Genomic DNA, 12,518 nt, shown 5'->3' with positions numbered 1-12,518 from the left:
TCTCTGATGGATATGTACAGGGTAGGTATGGAATACAGATCAGTACCCCACTGGGTGCTCATCACTTGTGGGAGAAGGGAAACTGCGGCTCATGTTGCCTTCCAGCACCCTTTTCTAGCGGCTGCTTAAACAGCAGCCCTGAGTATCCCAGTCGGGGAGCAATGGCCACATCTCCTCATCCAGAGCAACACTCACTGGGATACAGGGCCCTGTGGATAGTTGGGGAACATAGCCAAAAAGATAAGGAAAATTCAGTTGAATCCTTTACAATGTTCTGGGAAGGTCCCTTCCAGGCCTTATAACAACTCAAAGAATCCATCCCAGGTTTACTCTGGGGCCAGGCAGAATGGGAAAGAACAAAGAGTTTCGGGCTGCAAGGTGCTGAGTGACTTCAACTCTAATTGAAGTCAGTGGGCATTGAGGGTGCTCAGCATCTTATAGGATCAAGTCCTTAAGCACCATAATCAGTACAGTGCAGGTATCTAGGCAATGCTGATATGGTCAATAAAGCTGATGTCTGTTCCAATCATCGAATCATAGAAGATTAGGGTTGGAAGAGAACTCAGGAGATTATCTAGTCCAACCCCCTGCTCAAAGCAGGACCAACCCCAACTAAATCATCCCAGCCAGGGCTTTGTCAAGCCGGGCCTTAAAAACGTCTGAGGAAGGAGATTCCACCACCTCCCTAGGTAACCCATTCCAGTGCTTCACCACCCTCCTAGTGAAATAGTGTTTCCTAATATCCAACCTAGACCTCCCCCACTGCAACTTGAGACCATTGCTCCTTGTTCTGTCATCTGCCATCAATACCGAGACTCAGTGCTTTGATTCAAGAAGCAGATTGTAATCAGGGACACCACCACCACCACAACCAACTAAAGGAATACAGCATTTAATAAGTTACCGATGCTGGAAGAAGCCTTCTAGTGATTTGCAGATGATGTAGCGCTCGGGTGGTGTCAACAGACGTTCCAGCTGCTGATTGAAGGTCCTTCCTTGCATCTTGATGCTAGAGGGAAGTATCTCTGCCACCCACTGCAGGGAGGTGAGGGCTGAGGAGGGGTTCGGGGAGTCAGCAGACTCAGAATCTGCAGCACATGGACACAAAGGAAAGAGATTATTAAATGGATAAAGAACGGGAGGCAACAATGAATCTTAGCATCAGGTTTAGGCATCAGAATCCAGTTTCAGCCCTGGTACCTCTGTGGGAATCTGCACTCCAGCATGAAGAGGGGAAGTGATTTAAAGAGCTGGGAATGATTGCAGCCAAGTCTGTTGTGAAAAGACAAGAAGGACTCGAGTCCACCAACACCTATCCCTGTAACTACAAGGAATTTCTTCCCTTGGAGAAGAAAAACTATCAAGGCCAAAGGGTCTCTAGCCTTTAAAACAAACCTATGGAGAAAAAAAAACTAATGTGCATGGCTTTAAAGCTGTATCTGACAATCCTCAAAACCCTCTGTCCTCATTTAATTAACTATTCCACTTTTACATATACTCAGACAAAACTCCCATTAGCTTCAATGGGAGCCTTGCAAGAACTGGTTCAATCTTTGTGTCTCTGATCCCTGTATATCTGCAGCCTCGATTTCCCAGGCATTCTGGACTCTGTGTTTTTATCAGTAGGAAGGACTCTGATAAGGCCAGATCAGCAAGGTAACGCAGAGTGTGTGAATTATGAGTGGAAACCCACCAAGGCCAATATTAAAAGGAATGTGTAAGGGAGCATATGTGCATCTTTGTCTCAAAATAAACAGACGTAACAGACTAATTTACAAAAACACTTCAGCCATTGAAAAGCAATGTGGTGAACAGGGTACTTTAGCTCTCAGAAGAAGATACTCTGGCTGAATCACAGCTTATCATTAACCTTGCCATTCTCAAATGTGCTGAACCAATATAAACAGAATAAACTATCATGGAGCTTCTATTGTTTCAATAGGCCTGAAATTTAATCAGTACAAAAAGAGACTTTTAGACCTTTCTCTGCTCTTTTGGACATGGTTTATGTCCCCTCATGAGTCATATTTTGTAAAGTGAAGGATTCTTTTTAAGAATAGCAAATATACACAAAATCATATACTTTCTTTTTCTATAGAACCTTCTGCTGAGAATCTCAAAGCACTTTACAGATCTTAATGTACTTAGCCCTTGCAACATCCTCTTTGAGTGCAGTACTTCAAATGTTATACTTGGGTACACTGAGGCACAAAGAGGTCAAATTACTTTGCCACAATCACGCTGTACTAGTCGTACCACTGAAGTACAGACACCTCTGGAGTGGGACACAGCAGCTGTTTAAGAGTGCACAGCACTACTACACAACCGTTTGAGACAGGAAATAAAGAAAACTGTATCAAACAGAACCTAGAGAGGGAATTTACGGCTGCAAACTGTAATTACCCAAGTAGGCATTTGGCAAGGCACCAGAACTAAAAACCAGACACCTTTTTTTTTAGAGGAAGGATGGTCCAGTGGTTAGTGCACAAGCCTAGGCATTCCAGGTTCAATTCCCTGCTCTGCCACAAACTTTGTGTGACCTTGGACAAGTCACTTAGCCTCTTTGTGCCTCAATTCCCCATCTGTGATAATAGCACTGCCCTCCCTCACTGGGGTGCTGGGAGAATAAATCCAGTAAAGACTGTGAAATGCACTGGGATCTACTGATGCAAAGTGCTATGTAAGAAATAGGTATTATTTATTATTATTATTCACTATTATGTAGCCAGGATTCCAGTTTTCCTTCTCATCCAAAAGACAGCACCTTCAGAGCACCGAGCGCCTAACACTCGGCTCTAGAATGGATTCAGCAGTGAGGGAAAGGGAACAGTGCAATTCATGGAATCCCAATAGTATTTCCTGGGGCTAGGAGTTCCTTGGCAGCATTCCAACAAAATACTAACGGAACCTGCCCTTACTTGGCTTAGGAAATGACTTAGGGCTTGTCTACCCTGCACCAAAGTACAGATGATGGGCGTGTGAACTGCAGAACACACCACAGTGCTGTGCTCTAACTGACCCAAGTGCATGCTGCTGGCATGAACTAAAACGTATCTAGTTCAAGTTACTGTACTCCTGTTTGAAAGAGGACTACGTTAATGCACCTTTTAGTTTACGCCAGCAGCAGCCACTCAGGGCAGTTAGAGCGTAGAACTTGGAAGCACTCTGTAATTACACACCCTTCCCCCACCCCACTCCCCATAGTCCACATTGCAATGCAGTGTAGACATAGCTCTCCTCTCCGCTGCGCTGAAGTCAATGGAGTTGCTCTGGTGAAACACTAGAATTTGCCCCATATGTTCCGATGACTCTGACATTCTCACCAACAAGTACACAAGTTACACAGGATACATTATTCATGAACACAGCAGAATTACATTACAAAATTACAAAATTACATATTCAACAACATGTGCACGGGTGTGTTCATTTAGTCATATACACAGCACAGGCATTGAACGCAGGTCATTCTAAAGGGCCAGCCCAGAAAACTAACAGCAGTACGGTGATCCCTTGGATAGCTGGGTGGGGCGGAGACCAGGGTTGCTTCCTCAAGGCTGGCAGCAGCAAGTCTGACCCCAGAGGAAGAATGCTCAACCGCTGGGGGAGGAACTGCCTTTCCTCGTTGTCCAGTGACTCTCCGGCTAATGCAGGAGCAGTGTCAGGCTCAAGCCAACATGCAAAATTTGCTGGGGAGCATAGGAGAAACCCGGCAGATTCCTCCACCAGGTTTAGTGGTTTGAAGGATAGTTATCTCCATCCCACCGCCAGCCCCACCATGCACTGACATGGCAAATTCAAGAGTAAACTCCAGGTTTTCCGTTCTGTCTACCTGTTGTGCATTTCTCTTTAGCAATCTTACCAACTGGAAAATGGACCATCCCTTCTTCCACAACCAGGGTAGGCATTGCCCCACTGCCCTGCAGCATGGACACCACCTTATCATGGGAGCAATTCCTGCAGAGCCAGACAAAGAGAACCCACATAAATAACACTTTCAGAGTCTACACTGCACCCACCATTTGTGACATGGACATCTCTGAAGTCTCCTAAGGATGAAAAGGATTGACAAGAAAAGTAGGATTCATCTAACAGGAACATAACCAGTCTGGGAGGGACACCCAAACAAAGGCACAATGGCAGGAGTTTGGCAGCTGCACCCCTTGGTATAAAATGGAGAAGATCACAGCTGCCTTCATCTTTTTGACTGGGACTATAAGTTCAGCATGCTGCTCAGACCGAGGCAGAGTATGGTACTCTAGCTGTAGTCTCCCTGGGCTGCAGCTCTGCATTAGAGATGTAGGAGCAAATTCTGCTTCTGGTGATCTATCCCATGCAGAACAGAATCTAGCTTGCGGGCAGCAGTGGACCTCATTGTAGAACATTTGTGGGATGTTCTCGGCCATGCCTGCAGCATGGAATAACTACAGAGCACGTATATGGAGGGAGTCAAGGAGTCTGTTGTGGCTAATGATGCAGGCACTTCTGCAGCTCATGCTGACAGACTCCTTAGCTTATCTTTCCATCTAACGTGATACACTTTCACAGAGCCTTGTCTCCCTCTTCTCTTTCTACTTAAAGAGAAGATCCAAAGTGAGGGCGAAACACTTTTTTCCTGCTGATGGTACAGCCATTTTGGATAAAGTACAAGCAGACCCGAGACACTGTTTGCCAAAATGCAGGATCAGAGGGTAATCTACAAATAGTCTCATCCGTTTTCTGGGGATGCTGCTTCAGCCAAAAGTTTGCTGGATCAGCTGAAAATCGAGAACTCAGGAACCAGCCAAAGCAGCATTAGATGTTTAACCTTTAAATATGAATCACTCTTTTACCATGCAGACTGTTCTAGCACTTCACTTCTGCTTATTGTACAATAAGATTTAGCCCTAGAATAAATGCTACTGTCATTGTGTAATGGGACACAGAGCGAGCCAAGGTTTGGTGGGGTTGGACTGCTTTGGTTTTTTAAATCCTTGTTTGTGCAAATAGTAGGTGGAGAAAAGTAGTTCTGGATGGAAATACTATGGTCTGTGTAGTGTCATGCTCAGGAACCTGTTCTGGGGGGATTCATGGATTGGTTTGTACTTGCCCCTTCCACACTACATAACACACAGAACTGAATTGACATTGATTCGAGTTAGAGATTCCAGGATTGTTATATTTAAGAGCTGTATTGTTTATATTATTTCATGTATTATGCATGGCTATTGGCAGAATGATCTGTAAATAAATGAAGGGAATGGAAGACAAAAGTCTGGAATACCAATCTTACAGAAATGATAATATTAAAATAAAACATTTGCATGAGGCCAGGATCACTGCAGAGACATCTATGCCTGCTTATATATGTTATACACACACACCCCTTGCACAAAAGCACCTCACACCCTACCTAAGTAGCCACTTAGTGCACACATAGACACTGACTCCGTGGGTGCTCTGGGGCTGGAGCACCCACGGAAAAAAATTGGTGGGTGCTCAGCACCCACCGGCAGCTCCTCATGGCCCCGCCCCACCCCACTGCTCCAGCTCACCTCCGCCTCCGCCTCCTTCGCGCACGCGCCACTGCGTCCTGCTTCTCCCCCCTCCCTCCCAGTGCTTGCACCGCGAAACAGCTGTTTCGTGGGGCAGGGAAGGAGGGGGGAGGAGGGGGAATGCGGCGTGCTGGGGGAAGAGGCGGGGCTGGGGTGGGGATTTGGGGAAGGGATCCAATAGGGGAAGGGAGGGGGCGGAGTTAGGGTGGGGACTTTGGGGATGGGGTTGAAATGGGGGCAGGGCCGGGGCGGGGATGGGGTGGAGTCAGGGTGGAGCCAGCGGCAGTGGGGGCACAGGCACCCACCAGTGCAGAGAAAGTTGGCGCCTATGAGTGCACATACCTACTATATCCTTCCTCACAAACTTGCACAGCTCTCATGTTCATGAACACAGTTGTGCCTGGCTATTTCACACTATCCTGGGTTCTCATAAAAATGGCCACACTGGGTCAGATCAATGGTCTATCTAGCTCAGTATCCTGTCTTCCGACAGTGTTCAGTACCAGATGCTTCAGAGGGAATGAACAGAACAGAGCACTTATTGAATGAGCCATCCCCTGCCATCTAGTCCCAGCTGTCTGGTTGCATCCATGACTATCTTGGCTAATAGTCATTGATGGACTCATCCTCTATGAACTTATCTTTTTTTAATCCAGTTATACTTTTGGCCTTCACAACATCCCCTGGCAATGAGTTCCACAAGTTGACTGTGTGTTGTGTGAAGAAGTACTTCCTTATGTTTGTTTTAAGCTTGCTGCATATTAAGGTTAAGCCATTTTGAAGAGACAGTTTTAACAGCCAGCATCTCACCTCATATCCAGCCCATTGAGAAATAAAATTCGGTCTCCAGCTTTGAGAGCAGCCTTCTCAGCTGGGCTGCCTAAATATAGGAGGAAATGAAATGTGTCATTTAGCTGTACTGGTCTTTTAGTGTGGGATGCATTAAGGGTGCTGACAAAGTAACATGCCGATTGTGGATATGGTTACAGGGGATCTCTGCTTTCAAGAGGGAAGTTAGTCTATTGAAAGAATGACTTCACTAGAAAATGCTCAATTCATAAAGATACTCTGGGGAAAAGCAGCTTGCCAGCATCAAAGGGACGAGAGTTTATGCTAAAGTAATAAAAACAAATAATGTTTCTGGCAGCCATTCAGACTAGATCTTGGTGTAAAGCTCAATGTCACCTGGTAACGTCAGGTTTCCTTACCAGGCAGAATGGACTCAATCCACACGGGGGCATGTCCACGTAACGTGAAGCCAAAGCTTTTGCTGCCTTTGTAAACTCGAACAGTTCTGCAGGTGGAAAATCAAAATCCAGCAAGGAATTAAATCAAAACCCAACAAGCTTTTGGTTCCTGTTTCATATTCCCTTCCTGCATCATGGCACGTTTTGGATGATTTTTTTTAAATAAAATATTCAGATTTTTTAAAATTTAAATAATAGTTTTTTGTTTAAATTAAATGCAGGTTTATTTTTTAAACGTAACCCTATTTAAAATTGCCAACCAATGTTAAAACCTAAACTTATTATAATCTATTAAAATCATTACAATGAAATACAGAACAATAATACTAAATCCTACATGTTTGCTGCCAAATTTTAAAGAAAGTTCCACTGACTCACTGACTAAGCACCTGAACTAGAGTTTGTTGAAGCACTAAACCAGCTTGGATGGTGGCATATAAGAGAAGAATTCACATCACTCTGGGATCCCCCAGGCTTGCTAATTCCCATCATGCCCCTGGGTAACACGTTTCCTCACAATGCAAAGCACTTGAAAGAGCTGTTGGACAGATGCTCTGCATCTCTCCCCAGGCAGGGCCAATTCAAATATGTCCTGGGCCCTCTGCAGATCATCTGATTGCTCAGTCCCCATCTCCCACATAATCATTCACCTCCTTCTCCAGCTCCCCCTGCACCGGAGAAGCAAGCTGGAGAGAGAAAGGAGCTGTAGTCTGAACTGGAGGACACGGCAGCGACTAGGGGGAAAACTTTAATTATAGGCAATTTCAGACAGAGACCAAGCAGTGACAGCAGCTGGGAGACCCTGGCGATGGAGCAGACAATGAGTCAAGAAAGGAAGTCTGCCAGCCATACCTCAGATGTCCCCACTCCTCCATCCTCAAGTAGTCAGTGAGAGGGCCTGTGCCAGGACCCTGCGGTGTTTGGTGCTCTACAAATACCTCAGCTAATTAGCTAGCTACAGAGCATCTCCAGAAAGCTCTGGAACACAGCACTCTCAGGTGTCTGTGAACAGCACAGCTTGCCACTCACTCCTTACACAGGGGTGTCTCACCCTGGGGTCCCCTCCCACTGCAGGTTGTATAGCAGCTCAGAAACAGCACCGCCCTAGCTCTTCAAGTGCTTTTGGACTCAACTGCCTCAACTGGGGCATCCAGAAATTAAGGCTCACCAAATCATTGGCCACTGAGAAAACGTTGAGCATCATTCCCAGTCCTGCTCCCATTGAAATCAAGGGCAAGTCAGTTGCTGAAATATGGGCAGGGAATGATTTATATCAAAGTGATTTAAATCTTTGATTTTAATCATGCTTTAAATCAGCAATCAGAAAATCTTGATTTAAATAATCAGTTTTAATGATGTTTTGCATTTGTATCTTTTAGTTATTTTCCTAAAGAAAGGTTGATTTTCATTGGTTGGTAACCATTAAAACATGTTGATTTACTACCAAATACAACCTTTACACTAAGATTGGTGCTTCTTTTCGTTAATCAGGAGGGTACACTATATATTTATACATTTAAACAAGTATATAGCTTAACATACATTCAGATTAATTTTTACATTAGAAAATGGTAAATGATGCATTTCTTATTTACCAAATTATTAATTTTTTACTTGCAATTTGTGTCAAATTCTATTTGATGGAAATTCAAATGCAATTTAAAGTCATATAAACAATATTAATTTTTTTATTAAATACAACTACTTTAAATATGCTGGTCACATAAAAAAATCAAAAGTTGATCAACGTATGTTTTGCATGTAAAACTAACTGATTTATTATACAAAGGAAGTATTATCTGTAGTTAGTACATTAAATTGATTGTTTCTGGTCACCATGTCCTTCAACGTTTTAGAACTAGTAGATCTCACCCTCTCTCACCTAGTTTTTAGTCATAGAATGGAAGAGGAAAACAAGCTTTCCTTCTTTTTCAATACCCAGTTGGTTTAACTTTGAATGAACTAGTCCTTGAACTGAACTAGTTGAATAAACTGAAATGAAGAAAATATTCTCTCTGCAGCTGCAGAACAGGCAAGTGCTGGCCCTGGGGGACACATGATTAAGCCATCTATTCTGGAGCCATAAAAGCGGTCTTTAATACCAACTGAAACTTTCTGGAAGCTAAAGCTTAGTGTGCATTAACATGAGAGCTTTTGGCACAGAGCAGATGAGCTACTGCGGAGAGAGAAAGGGATGTCAGCAGCAGCAAGAACTGCTCAGGTCTTGGAAGGAGAGTCAGAACACCCACTCCTGCTCTCCTTTGGAAGTTTCCTTTCTAAGCAATTAATTAACAAATGTACAGCGGTGCAGTTTAGCAGAAATACTATATTCTTAACATGAGACACACAGACATGGTCACCTGAGGATGCAAACAACAGGGGGGAAGAATTACTTGAGATGATACTAAGACTAATTGAGCAAGGAAAATTTGGGGTGAGCATTAAAAAAATATCTTCCCCTCAGGAGGTTTGTTAGACTGTGGAATTGTCTCAGGGACGTGATGGAAGCCCCCTCATTTGGGCCACTTAAGACTAGACTGGATACAGCTCTAGAAAGCTTGTTATAAGGACTGATCCTGTGCTGGCAGGGAGATGGACTGCATGGAGTTTTGATTAGTTCCATTTCTGGCTTCTGTGCACCAAACTCCGCCCTGACTTCCATGAAGGCATACCTGGTGTAAATCGGGGCAGAATTTAGTTTGCTAATTCTGTGAAATACAACAAGGGTGCAATAGCAAGGGATAATCTGTGTTATAACCCCCCTTGGGAGGTTCCAAGACATCACCTTCATTCCACCCTGCCTGCAACATTCTCTTTGTAATTAGGCAATCCTAATCCTGTGGCTCCCACAGACAGGGGAGCATGGGGCTTTTCATGCTTTTGTGTTAAGATGAGACCGTTTTTTATTGAAAACGCTGAATGGGCTGAACTGGCCCAGCACTCTGGTGTTACTATGGCACATCTAATTACAGTTAGCACAAGCCTGAGATCTGAATTCAATTCCTCGCTCTGGCCTGGCAGGAACTAGGAGTGCCATGGTGGTGACTTGCTGGGACCCAGAGACACAGTAGCTTGTGTCAATCTGTAGACACTTCTGGACACTTCAGGCATAGCGTTCGTAAGCTCTGGAGAGAGCCACATCCAGCCCTGCTCAACCCGGGGGAGGTCCAGTCACTGTGATGTAGATAAAGAGGGGAGTCAAAGTAACTCAAGAGGGGAGACTCAGGACTATGAGAGAAGTGTGGGAGGCTCCTCTACACCAGGGGAAGGAATGGCCTGGTCCCAACTCGTGGGGAATCCTGTCTGCAAAGGGATTTGTTCTGTGCTTGTGCCCATCAGTAAGATGCTGGTAGGCGTGTAAGCAATTTAAGCGTCTCATGATGGCTTTATAGTCAGTCCCGTAGGAGGATTCACCAGCTGTGATGACAATGAAAAAAAGAAGCCAGCACATTCTTTTGTGAAGTATGAAATGAGATCAGAGGGGAAAGGAAGGGAACACATGTCCTACTAGTCACTGTGGAATGGCTCAAACAGGCTCCTTGAGGCCTTCAAGCATGCCGAGGTCTAGCCACATGGGGCCATGGAAATGGGTGTTTCACACCTTTCATCCCTTCCCCCAATTTCTGCTACAGCTTCTAGTGCCCTCCCACAGATGGTGCTGAGGAATTCCCAGGATCATACAATCCAGCATATGCTCCGAGAAACTGAACACTGTGCATGCAGCCTAGACAGGGACCTGCATCGCATCAGACCTGGGCCGTGCAGGAAGGAATTCCACAACCCCTAGCAGAGCACGCCCTCTTTTCCAGAAGGAATTCATTGAAATGACTTTAGAAAACCAACTGAAATGAAAGGATCTACCAGGAAATGGGCCTGAGCTGTGACGTGGAGCCCAAACTTTCCCAGAGTTCAAAGTGGAGATGGTTGCAAAAAGGCCACAATTCAGTCTCATTTCTATACTAAATTTACTTGCTATGAGCCACCAAAGTCCTGTTTTTGATTTCTTCCCTTTTTCCCATGTCTCTCCCCATTACAGTGCACCTGCTCCTTCACAACAACCAAGCTTTGTTATACTAAAGACCAACCAGCTTTGCATTTGAAGATTAAAGGAAGTATGTTACCTGCGGGCAGCCCCTGATCCCACACTGCTGGTGACCAGAGAAGTTGTCTTCCGCAAACCCTTGCCGGCTTCCTCATGGCTCCGAGGCACTGAACTTGCCCTGGTCGACACTAGCAGACGCTCCTGGTGGTCTTCGCTGCGGCTGCGCCTCAGCCGGTTGGTGTGGTGCTCGCTCTTTGACCGGCAGAGTTTGCTGATCAGGCTCTGGGACACCACCTCATCAAAGCGCTGCCGGTGTTTCTTGGGGATGAAGATCCTGGCAAACATGATAGAGGAGGGAAATCAGAAGAGGAGCAAAGCCAGCAGAGTCCCAGTTGTGGTGGCAGGGCTCTGGGTTCAGTGGCACCTGCGGAAAAGTTCAAAGTGGCCTCCAGTAGCACTAAACCCCACTGCACCATAAATCCATCAGCTTTCCAAACAGCAACTCATGCAAGAATACAGGACCACACCCAGTGGGCACGATTATCACATCTTTGGCTAAATCACCTGCTGGATATTTTTGTAGGATTCTGTTGCAAAGTCCTCCCCACAACTCCTTACAGCGTCAGTCAATCCTGAAAAGGCTCTAATGCCTCCTTCTACAGAGCGGCTGTAATTTGGGAGCAATGGCTGTGAAAACAAGAGGGATTTCTTCTAGCAGAGATGGATTTAAACAACTCTATTACCCCCCACCATATGCCCAGTCTCTGAATCTCCTTCAGCTGCCAGTCCCTCTCTTCTGGTAATGACAAGGTTCAACTCGAATCCCAAGTTAAATGCTTGCCCCACTCCAGGTAACTTCCCAAACAGCCAGAAATGAGGGGGGAAGAGTCTTGCCCCTGCGATGTCTGTTCTGTTGCAGCCCAACAGGTTCTGTTTCTGTGGGTTCTGGTAGTTCAAAACTCCATTGATTTTTTTCCCCTTCAGTATCTGGAAACCGCTATGGTATTTGCTGTGTATATGAAGTATCGTGGCTCTACAGCATGTGTCGTAGCAAAAAGGATTTTTAAAGCTGATCAACCAGATGATATTTCATAGGACCTACGTTCTAACAGCAAAAGCAGGATGAAATCATCTGCCTTCCTCCAGGCATTCTCCGTATTACTGATATTCAGGTGTACAAACACCCCCACACTAACGTCTATGCACATTGAGGATGCCAAGCTACCACCTCCAGACATTTACTGTTTTTTTATTGGGACAATCTGCTGCCCAGAATTTTGATATCTATCTCCCCTCACCCAGCTTTCCTGCAATAGTATCTTAACACACACCAACACTCCTACTCTTCTGTATTTGAGCTTACCTCTTGGCTATGGGGGCGGACGATATTGTCATATTTCTTGCTCTTGGAAGATGCTCTGATATTAGGGTGATGGGTGCCAGTATAATAATAATAGATAGGAAGAAAGAGATTACCAAGAACTGAAAGGCAGAAAGGACAGACACGCTAACCAGGCAGCCTTTAAACTCATACCTTGTCTATCACATTAGCAGCAGCATTTGATATATAGAAAATGCAAAGTGATTTTCTTTAACAATTTCTCTCTCTCCAGTATACTGAATCCTAAGGGAGGACCGTAGAATCAGCGTGTCTTTCTTCCTGCTTGTGCCCTTTGCCAGCACCAATCAGCTGAG

The 12,518-nt window shown here is 45.0% G+C and overlaps 1 protein-coding gene across 7 annotated transcripts in view; it reads right to left on the bottom strand.

Moving 5' to 3' along the window:
* LOC120372949 (Grid2 interacting protein) overlaps window positions 1–12,518 on the bottom strand; it is an 85,634-nt gene that overhangs the window by 28,278 nt on the left and 44,838 nt on the right. For all 7 annotated transcript variants that reach the window (XM_039490532.1, XM_039490537.1, XM_039490533.1 and 4 more), the window contains 5 exons: window positions 10,903–11,157; window positions 6,743–6,828; window positions 6,345–6,414; window positions 3,863–3,957; window positions 905–1,088 (listed from right to left, as the gene is read on the bottom strand). In XM_039490532.1, coding sequence (XP_039346466.1) covers window positions 905–1,088; window positions 3,863–3,957; window positions 6,345–6,414; window positions 6,743–6,828; window positions 10,903–11,157 — 690 coding nt within the window. The remainder of the gene's footprint in view (window positions 1–904; window positions 1,089–3,862; window positions 3,958–6,344; window positions 6,415–6,742; window positions 6,829–10,902; window positions 11,158–12,518) is intronic.

Source organism: Mauremys reevesii, linkage group 10, assembly GCF_016161935.1.
Source record: "Mauremys reevesii isolate NIE-2019 linkage group 10, ASM1616193v1, whole genome shotgun sequence".
Classification (NCBI taxonomy): domain Eukaryota; kingdom Metazoa; phylum Chordata; order Testudines; family Geoemydidae; genus Mauremys; species Mauremys reevesii.
The sequence above is the reverse complement of the archived record's forward strand: the minus strand, read 5'-3'. Positions and strand labels throughout refer to the sequence as shown.